We start from the raw sequence: 13,538 nt of genomic DNA, 5'->3' as shown, positions 1-13,538 counted from the left end.
TTCTGCTTCAGTATGGTGCAGACTAGCAGTGATACGCTCCAATTGCTTTGCCAAGTGGCGAAACTATGTCATGTTTTTGATGATTTATTTCTCCAATTCAATAAATATCATCCACTTCTTCTCAGCACAGTCATTCACACTCAATTTCTTCCTTCCCATGGTTGGAAAACAAAGTTATGTTGATCTCTAGCTGTAAGTAAAACCAGAGGATTGCGTTCACGATGACATTTGCTAGGCCAACTAATGGCGGGGATGTTTATTTGCTTGCAACTTAAAGCACAACAATTAGCTGAGAGACAGCTCTTATTTCAAATCACTCTTAGGTTGGGCCACTCTTACTGTAGGTTAAGGTACCACTTTACAGGAGAACATTTTCCACAAATAATACATCTACAATACAGTACTCTGCGTATAAACAAAAAATCAGCACAATATATAAATTAAGTGAATGCAAAATTGTACTGCTCTACCTGGTGTTTGCACACCAAAATTGTAGCGTCCCGGAAGAGTTAGTGTCAAGTTATGTTTTGTTTATTTGTTTTCTCCCCTAGCTTGAAAAGGGTTTTGACTTTTTGACCAGGGGTTTCACTGGGACTTCACTCTTTGTTTTAATACAATGATGAGACAAATCTCTGTTTATCCTTTTATTTTGGACTTGATTGTCTCTTTTTTTCATTGAATAGTTGTAAGGTGAAAAACCTTTGGAAAAGGTGGACAAATACAAAAGCAATTATGGCAGAGGGGTTAGTGCATCTGCCTCACAATACGAAGGTCCTGAGTAGTCTTGGGTTCAATCCCGGGCTCGGGATCTTTCTGTGTGGAGTTTGCATGTCCTCCCCGTGACTGCGTGGGTTCCCTCCGGGTACTCCGGCTTCCTCCCACTTCCAAAGACATGCACCTGGGGATAAGTTGATTGGCAACACTAAATTGGCCCTAGTGTGTGGATGTGAGTGTGAATGTTGTCTGTCTATCTGTGTTGGCCCTGCGATGAGTTGGCGACTTGTCCAGGGTGTACCCCGCCTTCCGCCCGATTGTAGCTGAGATAGGCTCCAGCGCCCCCCGCGACCCCAAAGGGAATAAGCGGTAGAAAATGGATGGATGGATGGTGTACAAACAAATTACAATGAACCATTTTTTTTATTTATTTTTTTTTAAAGTAAAAGTGTTTCCAAAAGTACATATAGTGACCCTTAGCAGTTTGGATTTGGCATTTAAACATTTAACAACCACTTGGCAATTAAAATAAATTCAACACATCAAATAAAAACATCAAAATCTCTGTACACAGTTAGGCACTACTGCATTTGGCAAATTTTCCTCGAGCAGTGTTTGTTGGCCTGAAGTCTGAGCTGGAGCTGCAGACTTAAAAAGTGCTTCAGGTGAGAGCCTTCCTGATTACTGATGGTCTTCAGCTGTTGGGAAATGTTGTCTGTAATTCCAGTTCTGTTCTCTGGGGGGAAATGGGAGCCAAACTCACAATTGGACATGAGGCCCTTCTGTTTGGGTGAAGGCTTTGGCCTTGTGTAGAGTTTGCCAAAACTGCAAGGGGTTCTGGGTATTTGTTCTGTTGTGTTTATGTTGTGTTACGGTGCGGATGTTCTCCCGAAATGTGTTTGTCATTCTTGTTTGGTGTGGGTTCACAGTGTGGCGCATATTTGTAACAGTGTTAAAGTTGTTTATATGGCCACCCTCAGTGTGACCTGTATGGCTGTTGACCAAGTATGAATTGCATTCACTTGTGTGTGTAAAAAGCCCTAGATGTTATGTGATTGGGCCGGCACGGAAACCCCCAATATTGTTGTCTGGGTGGAAATCGAGAGAAATTTGGGAGAATGGTTGCCCCGGGAGATTTTCGGGAGGAGCACTGAAATTCGGGAGTCTCCCGGGAAAATCGGGAGGGTTGGCAAGTATGACTGGGAGACGCAACTGCTCTGTACTTCTCTCTACGTCCGCGTACCACTCCGTACAGCGGCGTTTTAAAAAGTCATAAATTTTACTTATTAAAACCGATACCAATGATTTCCGATATTACATTTTAAAGCATTTATCGGCCAATAATATCGGACTGCTGATATTATCGGACATCTCTACACCATACCAAAATGTATTTAGGTACTTTTCGATAATTTTCTATTAAAGGGGACCACAGAAAATTGCATTATTGGCTTTATTTTAACAAAAAAAATCTTAGGGTACATTAAACATATGTTTCTTATTGCAAGTTTGTCCTTAAATAAAATAGTGAACATACTAGACGACTTGTCTTTTATTAGTAAGTAAACAAACAAAGACTCCTAATTAGTCTGCTGACATATGCAGTAACATATTGTGTCATTTTCCATTCTATTATTCTGTCAAAGTTATTAAGGACAAGTGGTAGAAAATGAATTATTAATCTACTTGTTCATTTACTGTTAACATCTGCTTATTTACTGTTTCGACATGCTCTATCTACACTTCTGTTAAAATGTAATAATCACTTATTACTTTACATTAGTTTTGCATGATACCACACATTTCGGTGTCAATCCGATACCAAGTAGTTACAGGATCAGACGGTTCTGTGTGAGCGTAGAAACCAACAAGCAATGGTCCATGGTTCCGTAAAACACGGTGAACGTCTGCGCAGGTCATCTTTAAGTAATGAAAGTGTTATCCTCAAGGGAACGAATAGATTTTATTTTTAAATCAGATTGTGTGACCTATGGTTGACACGTTTCTAATTGCCCATCACCCACCAGCTTACCCCGTCACCATGATTAATGATGGTCAAGGTACCTCCTTATAAATCAGCAGACTTGGACCGCTTTGTCAGAGCTTAACAAAGACGGACGGGGGCCCGCCGTTGTCAGGGAGACGTGTTGAGTTTGGCTCTTGAGGAGACCAGTAGGAGATGCTCTTTTTAGTTTTAGTTTTTTCCCCCCATAAGACTTGTCTCCAACCACACTTCACAGCCTTGCACCCACAAGAACACTCTGGCACAAATAAACATGCCCACACATGCATTTTTTATTATTATTCATCAGCACTGCACGGCCTTCTTCTTCTTCTTCTTCTTCTCCCACTCGTATCTCGAACCTGACAAACGGTTCTGGTTGCGTCTCTCGCCCCTCCTCCACATTTGAAATCAGGACTGGGACCGTGATGAGAACACAAGTGGCTATTTTTAGCTCAGCCGCAATTGAAGTCGCCGTGCACCTGATGACTGTCAGATGAGGGGGAGTTGTGTTGACATGCTGTTATTAAATGACTTGTGTCCTATCATGCTGTATTTAGCCATGCATGCATTGCATTGTCGCCACTCTTAGGGGGGAGGGAAAAATAGAAATCATTTTCTTGACTATTAAAAACATATATAGTGCTTCCTTGTCTTCCACCTCCGGATAGCGGCATGTCAGCGGTGCATGTTTGCCTCCATGTTTGAGCAGCCTCATTATCGCTGCAGATGTGTGCCGAGCCTCACACTCGCTGCCAGCCGCCCTCACTCAAATGTGTTTGCGTTGCCATCTTTGCAAGTTACACCAATCATCGCACCCTCGCGCTCCTCCGCCGTGCACGTAAATGATAGGCGCATCTTATTGACGCCGCATTCGCCGCATCGCAATTTGATTTCCCTCATTACAGCTCTCGGGTTACTCGGGCCTTCTGGATGCGGCCATGCGAATACCCCCATGGGGAGCCTTGTGGTTAATTAGTGTAATCAAAAAAGGGGGGAAAGGGAGGGGACTTACAGTTCAAATGATAAGCACGAGCATAAAATTGAAAGATGGATAAAAAAATTATAACACAGGTCTATACTGTGTAATGCATTTGCATGTATTCGTAATATGACTTTATCCTTGTCACATTACAATGTCATCATTTTGAATATTTTTCCTCCTTTACGGATTAGCACAATGTGATTCTCGTTTGGTTCCATTGCCTACACAAAATCTACAGCAGGTGTGCAGCACAGATCTCGGAATAATTAATTCAAATATTCAAATGTAGATTTGATGGAATAGAGCAGAGCTATTCAGTTGAAAAAAAACTTGTGAGGGATTAAAATGTTTCCAGTAGATTTCTAAAAACACTAAAGCGCTGTCCTATAGATCAGTGGTTCCCAACCACTGGGCCGCACCCTGGTACCGGTCCGCACAAGAAATAAAAAAAATAAAAAATAAATATATATATTTTTTTATTAAATCAACATAAAAAACACAAGATACACTTACAATTAGTGCACCAACCCGAAAAACCTCCCGCCCCCATTTACACTCATTCACACTAATTCGCAGCACAAAAGGGTTGTTTCTTTCTGTTATTAATATTTCTAGTTCCTACATTATATATCAATATAGATCAATACAGTCTGCAGGGATACAGTCTGTAAGCACACATGATTGTATTTTTTTATGACGAAAACCCCCCGGTCCGTGGGACATATTTTTAAGCATTGATTGATTGATTGATTGAGACTTTTATTAGTAGGTTGCACAGTGAAGTACATATTCCGTACAATTGACCACTAAATGGTAACATCCAAATACGTTTTTCAACTTGTTTAAGTCAGGGTCCACTTAAATTGATTCATGATACAGATATATACTATCATATATACTATCATCATAATACAGTCATCACACAAGATAATCATCAGGGTGTATACATTGAATTATTTACATTATTTACAATTCGGGGTGTGTGTGGGGGGGGGGGGGGGGGGCATTGACCGGTCCGCAGTTACAAAACGGTTGGGGACCACTTATCGATGATCTTTGACTACCTTTGTTGCATTAGGTCCTTAAAAACAGCAGAGCTGTAAAAACAACTGTAGATTTTATGTTAAAAAAAAACCTGGCAGCTCAAAATGTATTCTAAATAACAGTGGTACCATAGTTCAATTTACAGTAGTGCACTGTAAAAAAAACAACAAAAAAAAACAGACTAAAGATCTTAAGAAACTAAAGTAACTGGCAGCTATATTCACCAGAATTGTACAATGAGAATAAAAGTGGTACCATCTCTCTGTCTACAGTAATGTACTGTAAAAAAAAACAAATGGAAAAAAAACAAAAAACAAACATGCAGCTCAGTCGCCATAATTTAAGTGTAAAAATAACAGTGGTATCGATTTTCAATTTACAGTAATGCGCTGTAAGAAAAAAATATAAAAAATGTAATTTTTACGGTAAAAAAACTAAAAACTTGGCAGCTCAGTGGCCTGAGTTTTTTAATTCACGGTATTACACTGTAAACACAATTTTTTTAGCGTTTACGGTAAAAACAAAACAAAACTGGCAGCTCAGTCGGTACAATTTTACTGTAGGAATGACATTTTCATTTCCTGTAATGTAAAAAAAAAAACTGTACATTTTAAGCCAAAAACTGGCTGATCAGTAGCCAGAATTTTACCCTAAAAATAACAGTGGTTCTGTTTTTCAATTTACAGTAATGTACTGTAAATTTGACTGTGAAATTTACAGTAAAAATCTAGCAGCTCATTTGCCAGTATTTTACAGTAAGAGTGACAGTGTTAACGTTTTTTAATTTACAGTAATGTACTGTAAAAAAAAAAAAAAAAAAAAAAAATGACCGTAGATTTTAGGGTAAAAAAACTGGCAGCTCAGTCGCCAGAAATTTACAGTTAAAATAGCAGATGCACCATTTTTCAATTTACTGTAATTTGCTGTGAAAACGACCATAGATTTAACAGTACAAAACTGGCAGCTCAGTAGCCAGAATTGAACCATAAAAATAAAAGTGGTACTATTTTTAAATTTACAGTGATGCAGTGTAAAAACTACAAATGTTGAATTTACTGTAAAAAAAAAAAAAACCTGGCAGCTCAGTAACCAGAACAATTAAAAGTGGTAGCGTTTTTAATTTACAGTAATGCACTGTAATTAAATGAAATGTTGATTATACTGTAAAAAAACGGACAGCACAAACGCCAAAATGTTACCTAAAAAATAAAAGCGTTGCCGTTTTTCCAATTTACATTAATTCGCTGTTGGAGCAACTGCAGTTTTTACACTAAACACTAAAGCACTGTCATAGAGATGATCTTGGACTACCTTTTTGGCAGGAAGTCTTTAAAAACAGCACAGCGCTCCTATTGTACATACACTGTAAAAACAAGTGTAGATTATGCGGTAAAAAAAAAAGTGGCAGCTCACCAAAAGATTACTGCAATGGTGGTACTGTTTTTTAATTTACAGTAATGCAATGTAAAAAAAAAAAAAAAAAAAAAAAAGGACTAAATTCTACAATAATAACTGGCAGCTCAGTTGCCAGCATTTTACCGTAAAAATAACACTGGTTCCATTTTTCAGTTTTGCTGTTAAAAACGATGTATATTATATCGTCAAAGTGTGGCGGATGAGCTGCCAGTTTATTTTAAATGCACAGATATTTTTTTAAAGAGTACACAATGCTTTTACCCCTCCATAATTAACTCTAATATGAAACTAAATAAGACCAAAATTCAAATATCCACTGTAAAGGGTGCTGGTTCTCAGGAATATACAAAATAGGACTAACAGTAAAATGTGCATGGCCTCCAAAACAATTTAGTTGTCGAACTAATCATTATTTTGTCATAAAATTTTAATTAATTTCCAGTGAAATAGGATTTTTTTGGCAGTATAGCACCTCAGCTTTCTTGCAGATAACAGCTGTCCAGGTTGGGGGGGAGGGGGCAATGGGATTTTTTTTTCATGGGCCACAGGATTCCTTTTAGCAGTTAAATCTTTAATGCAAATAAGTCTCCACAATTTAAATATTTGATGTTTTGCTTCGTGCGGATGAGTGTTAAAATGTCAAATAAAAGGTGTTGGCAGCCTTTACGAGTCCTTGACGGTTTGCAGCTCTCCGAAACCGTCATTTAGTTGACCAGCACACTGGAGGTTATCCTTCCCATCTTCACTTTCTTTCCTCATTTCCCCCCTCCGAGCAAACCTTGACACCACAGTCCTTGAAATCCCTTTGTTTCCGTCCCCAGCTTCTGTCGGGAGTGATGGAACTCACTGCATGGGGGCTTAGTGGGAGATGGTGGTGGGTTAAAGAAATTAACGCATACATCGGGGGGGGGGCTCGCTGTGTTTCTATCAGCATACCCTCGCTCTCACCCACACCCCGACAACGTGGAGAGATGCGGCCGCTAAAAAGTGGCTCCAAATTGTTGCCAATGTTACGTTCTTTTCGTGGTGTTGTTGGTGTGGACCCCAGGATGCAGAGCAAGGAAGGTAAAGTACAGACAAAACAAATGGAAGTGCCCAGAAGACAAACACTTGTTGAGGCAAAAGGCACAATGAATCAGCAAGATGCAACAAATGAATCTAAATAGAGGCTTTTAAACTTTTTTTTTTACTTAGTACCGCCTCAGAAAAAAAAAAAAAATTCTCATAGTACCACCATAATGACCAACATTAAAATACTGTAGCTTAGTAGGCCTAAGTATTCGTTAAAAACAAGGCATATGTTTTATTTAACAAGTATATTTAATATTTTTGCCCACTATAACATTGCACACAGTTTGAACAGTGTGTTTGAATGTAGGAAAATAAAACACTGTACTTTAATCAAGTGCATCTTTGAAGTTGTCTTTCATTAATTATTATTGCAGAGCATCTCAAAAACTAAAGCCACAACAAGACCTGCACTTCATGAATATTTCAATAAGTACAATTCACCCTAAACCTTATTGTGTTTTATTTTAAATGACATGTAGCACTTTTTTAAAATGTTGAATAATACATGGCTAAAATAGTCACCTAAAGAAACAAACTAGTTTTATGCTAGAGTGGCGGACAAGCTCACTTATGCGTACAACAAAAGTAGTGGTAGAGTAAGCAGTCTTGCGCCTTCTCTACTGTCTTTAATAGTAACATTAATTCAGTACAGTATGAGTCATTTGGTAATATTAGTTACAGACTACTTACTGTTGATAATTAGCCTGCAGATGGTGCTTCAAGTTGGTTGTATTTTTACCAAAGGAAATTAAGCCAAAGGATTTACAAAGTGTCTTGTTGTTTACCTTGCAAAGCTAAACATGTGTCCACATGTATTCTCTTTCAGAGGTAGAAGAAATATTGTAATGATGTGTGTAACAATACAGTAGGGATGTAACGATATGAGAATTTCATATCACGGTTATTGTGACCAAAATTATCTCGGTTATTATTATTATAATGGAATGTGCTCAAATACTAAAATAAATAGACACACTGTTGGAAAAAACGCTATTTTGCATTTCTTGTGTTTGTTATGTTTCACTGAAGTGTTTTACTCTTAGTGTTTTATCTGTTTTAAAAGCTAATCTTTTATTGTTGTACTGTAAATATTTGTTTGTACATTAGAACTTTAAGATTTATTTAAATGAGAAGTGTGTAACAAATAAAATCTATTCTAATTATGTATCACTTCTGGCGGGCGTTCTGTCTGTCCTACTCTGTTCAGCGGTACTTGAACGCACCATAAAAACACCTCGTCTGTTTTCCTCTGAGGAAAGATCGTTCATCATAATTCAGTGCAGTTATCGGTTTTGAGATCATTTTAATTCAGAAGGGTAATAGTAACTGTCGGGAGTGTTGTCGCTGTCGCCATTTTTACCGTTTATCAATACATCTTTACAATATACCGTATTTTTCGGAGTATAAGTCGCTCTGGAGTATAAGCCGCACCGGCCGAAAATGCATAATAAAGAAGGAAAAAAACATATTTAAGTCGCATTTTTGGGGGAAATTTATTTGATAAAACTAGAGATAAATGCGTTAAAGTGTAATATCGGAAATTATCGGTATCGTTTTTTTTTTATCATTGGTATCGGTTTTTTTTTCTTATTAAATCAACATCAAAAACACAAGATACACTTACAATTAGTGCACCAACCCAAAAAACCTTCCTCCCCCATTTACACTCATTCACACTCATTCACACAAAAGGGTTGTTTCTTTCTCTTATTAATATTCTGGTTCCTATATTATATATCAATATATATCAATACAGTCTGCAAGGGATACAGTCCGTAAGCACACATGATTGTGCTGCTGCTGGTCCACTACTAGTACTAACCTTTAAAAGTTAATTTTACTCATTTTCATTAATTACTAGTTTCTATGTAACTGTTTTTATATTGTTTTACTTTCTTTTTTATTGAAGAAAATCTTTTTAATTTATTTATCTTATTTTATTTTTTATTTTTAAAAGTACCTTATCTTCACCATACCTGGTTGTCCAAATTAGGCATAATAATGTGTTAATTCCACGACTGTATATATCGGTTGATATCGGTATCGGTTGATATTGGTATCGGTAATTAAAGAGTTGGACAATATCGGAATATCGGATATTGGCAAAAAGCCATTATCGGACATCCCTTGATAAAACCCAACACCAAGAATAGACATTTGAAATGCAATTTAAAATAAATAAAGAATAGTGAACAACAGGCTGAATAAGTGTACGTTATATGAGGCATAAATAACCAACTGAGAACGTGTCTGGTATGTTAACGTAACATATTATGGTAAGAGTCATTCAAATAACTATAACATATAGAACATGCTATACGTTTACCAAACAATATGTCACTCCTAATCGCTAAATCCCATGAAATCTTAAACGTCTAGTCTCTTACGTGAATGAGCTAAATAATATTATTTGATATTTTACGGTAATGTGTTAATAATTTCACACATAAGTTGCTCCTGAGTATAAGTCGCACCCCTGGCCAAACTATGAAAAAAACTGCGACTTATAGTCCGAAAAATACGGTAGTCTGTTTTCCCGGGCCGGTAAAAAAATCCCAACACTGTCTTTGTAGTTGTAGTTCTGATTGGATCCCCGCTGTGATTTACCCTTGCCCCTCTCTTGCATGCTACTGTGATTGGATAGATTTCTAACTTGTCCCACCCACCTGAAGACAAAAATAAATATAATTGGATTTCCTGCAATGAGGTGGCAACTTGTCCAGGGTGTACCCCACCTTCCGCCCAAGTGCAGCTGGGATAGGCTCTAGCACCCCCCCCCCCCCTTACCCCGAGAGAGACAAGCGGTATCAAATGGATGGATGGATGGGTCTGTCAATTATTTTCGTCTCGTTTTTATTCGTTGACTAAATTGTCAATTAATTTCGTCATGGTTTTCGTTAAAGTGAATTTGTTTTGACTCGTTATTGTCCTATTTTAGTCTGGGGAAAATAGGTTGTTAACGAGAACGAAAATATTTAGTCAACAAAATTAACACTGTGCAGAACACAGTTTTTCTTACCTCCGCCTCAGAGGTTATGTTTTCGGTTTGCTTGTCTGTTTGTTAGCAACATAACTCCAACAGTTATGGATTGATTTTGATGACATTTTTTGCAGGCAAATGTTCAAAAAAACAATTCCTCTCATCGATTACTAATACACTTCACTTCCTGTTTACGGCTTTCCACGTCCCCACCTTTGCCACCTCGCACTGCGCAGATGATTATTAGCATGCAGAATGACTTTCGAGTCCACACCCATTATTTGTACAAACCCCGTTTCCATATGAGTTGGGAAATTGTGTTAGATGTAAATATAAACGTAATACAATGATTTGCAAATCCTTTTCAACCCATATTCAAATGAATGCACTACAAAGACAAGATATTTGATGTTCAAACTTATAAACTTTATTTTTTTTTTGCAAATAATAATTAACTTAGAATTTCATGGCTGCAACACGTGCCAAAGTAGTTGGGAAAGGGCATGTTCACCACTGTGTTACATGGCCTTTCCTTTTAACAACACTCAGTAAACGTTTGGGAACTGAGGAGACACATTTTTTAAGTTTCTCAGGTGGAATTATTTCCCATTCTTGCTTGATGTACAGCTTAAGTTGTTCAACAGTCCGGGGGTCTCCGTTGTGGTATTTTAGGCTTCATAATGCGCCACACATTTTCAATGGGAGACAGGTCTGGACTACAGGCAGGCCAGTCTAGTACCCGCACTCTTTTACTATGAAGCCACGTTGATGTAACACGTGGCTTGGCATTGTCTTGCTGAAATTAGCAGGGGCGTCCATGGTAGCGTTGCTCCAAAACCTGTATGTACCTTTCAGCATTAATGGCGCCTTCACAGATATGTAAGTTACCCATGTCTTGGGCACTAATACACCCCCATACCATCACAGATGCTGGCTTTTCAACTTTGCGCCTATAACAATCCGGATGGTTCTTTTCCTCTTTGGTCCGGAGCACACGACGTCCACAGTTTCCAAAAAAAAATTGAAATGTGGACTCGTCAGACCACAGAACACTTTTCCACTTTGTATCAGTCCATCTTAGATGAGCTCAGGCCCAGCGAAGCCGACGGCGTTTCTGGGTGTTGTTGATAAACGGTTTTCGCCTTGCATAGGAGAGTTTTAACTTGCACTTACAGATGTAGCGACCAACTGTAGTTACTGACAGTGGGTTTCTGATGTGATCCTGAGCCCATGTGGTGATATCCTTTACACACTGATGTCGCTTGTTGATGCAGCACAGCCTGAGGGTCGAAGGTCACAGGCTTAGCTGCTTACGTGCAGTGATTTCTCCAGATTCTCTGAACCCTTTGCTGATATTACGGACCGCAGATGGTGAAATCCCTAAATTCTTTGCAATAGCTGGTTGAGAAAGGTTTTTCTTAAACTGTTCAACAATTTGCTCACGCATTTGTTGTGGTGACCCTCGCCCCATCCTTGTTTGTGAATGACTGAGCATTTCATGGAATCTACTTTTATACCCAATCATGGCACCCACCTGTTCCCAATTAGCCTGTTCACCTGTGGGATGTTCCAAATAAGTGTTTGATGAGTATTCCTCAACTTTATCAGTATTTATTGCCACCTTTCCCAACTTCTTGGTCACGTGTTGCTGGCATCAAATTCTAAAGTTAATGATTATTTGCAAAAAAAAAAAATGTTTATCAGTTTGAACATCAAATATGTTGTCTTTGTAGCATATTCAACTGAATATGGGTTGAAAATGATTTGCAAATCATTGTATTCCGTTTATATTTACATCTAACACAATTTCCCAACTCATATGGAAACGGGGTTTGTACATGTCGATCTGTTTATTAAAGCTTGTCTCCGTGTCTTCCAGGAGTGGCTGGATTTGCGTTGCAGAGGCGTCCGCAACGCCAACGCCTACATCCTGGTGTACGACATCTGCTGCGTGGAGAGCTTTGAATACGTGAAGATGATCAGGCAGCAGATAGTAGAACACAGGTATGGTCCTCTGACATTCTTCACTATCACGCCCGACAGCATACAATTACACAAAAGTCTACGATGACACCTTTGTGACAGCGTGGGATTATAAACCGTCTGCAGGGGACGCATCTTTTAATTCGGCACGGTCTGACAGCGTGGTAATGACATTTGATTCGCACCTTGGCAAATGTGAGAAGTCTCAAATGTGACTGAAGATTTTGAAGCATATTTCTGCACGTGATGGACAACAGAACCAACACATTGCAGATAACACACGGCAAAGTGCACACATTTACATTCTGAAAGGCACAATGGCGGACTCCCTTCTTTTAGGCCCCGTTTACACTAAGCCGGATAAGGTTATCCAGGGTTTTACACCTAACCTTATCCGTGTCCACACACAACAATGCCACCGTTTAAGACCCCCACGCCCCTCCGTCCACCGGCACAACGCGACCTAGTACGCATGCGTGGAAAATGCTCACGTCATAGTCACCTCCAGTGTTGCTTTTTGTGTGCAAGTTCTTAAATGTAACTAATCTGAACAATATCCAGTGTTGTGGTATTTCAATTAACTGTAATCCAGTGTGCTGTGGGTCCCTATTGTAGTGAATCACACCTGAGCCATCATAAATTAATAAAATCTTTATTAGACACGTAAACAATGTGATAAAGAACATTTAACATTAATCAATCTATGGATCTAGATATCTGGTCAGGACATTCCTCACTCTTTTGCCTTCACCTTCAGTGTCCATTCCTTTTTGGTGACTTGATATACTCTGGACCTCGACCAGTGGTTCTTAACCTTGTTGGGTGTACCGAACCCCACCAGTTTCATATGCGCATTCTCCGAACCCTTCTTTAGTGAAAAATATATATATATATATTTTTTCAAATTCAAGAAAAAGTTATATGTTTTTTTACTGGTGCATAAAATGAACCGTGCATGAACATCACCTTGTTCAAAGAACAAAACCAACACAGTGCATGAACTCACAACAAATTACACACCTTACACACATTACCATGAATTGATTAACGTGGACCCCGACTTAAACAAGTTGAAAAACTTATTCGGGTGTTACCATTTAGTGGTCAATGGTACGGAATATGTACTGTACTGTGTAAACTGTACTGTTTCATATAATGTATTCTCTTCCTTTGCAATCTGCGAGTAAAAGTTTTAATCGATCAATCAAACAACCTGCAAATCAGATAGAAAATTAGAGGGAACATTGTTTGGGGGTCATCCATAATACGCCGATAGGGAGAAGTTTTTATTTACATGATAAGTCGGATGTGTCTTTACCTCCGTGGCGGAGGCTCCGCCGAAC

The 13,538-nt window shown here is 38.6% G+C and overlaps 1 protein-coding gene across 1 annotated transcript in view; it reads left to right on the top strand.

Moving 5' to 3' along the window:
• rasl10a (RAS-like, family 10, member A) overlaps positions 1-13,538 on the top strand; it is a 79,590-nt gene that overhangs the window by 52,888 nt on the left and 13,164 nt on the right. Inside the window, exon 3 of the mRNA XM_061986334.2 lies at positions 12,092-12,216. Within this exon, the coding sequence (XP_061842318.1) occupies positions 12,092-12,216 (125 nt within the window). The remainder of the gene's footprint in view (positions 1-12,091; positions 12,217-13,538) is intronic.

This window comes from Nerophis lumbriciformis, linkage group LG12 (genome assembly GCF_033978685.3).
Source record: "Nerophis lumbriciformis linkage group LG12, RoL_Nlum_v2.1, whole genome shotgun sequence".
Taxonomy (NCBI): domain Eukaryota; kingdom Metazoa; phylum Chordata; class Actinopteri; order Syngnathiformes; family Syngnathidae; genus Nerophis; species Nerophis lumbriciformis.
Note: the sequence above shows the minus strand (reverse complement) of the source record. Positions and strands in the feature narration are given on the sequence as shown.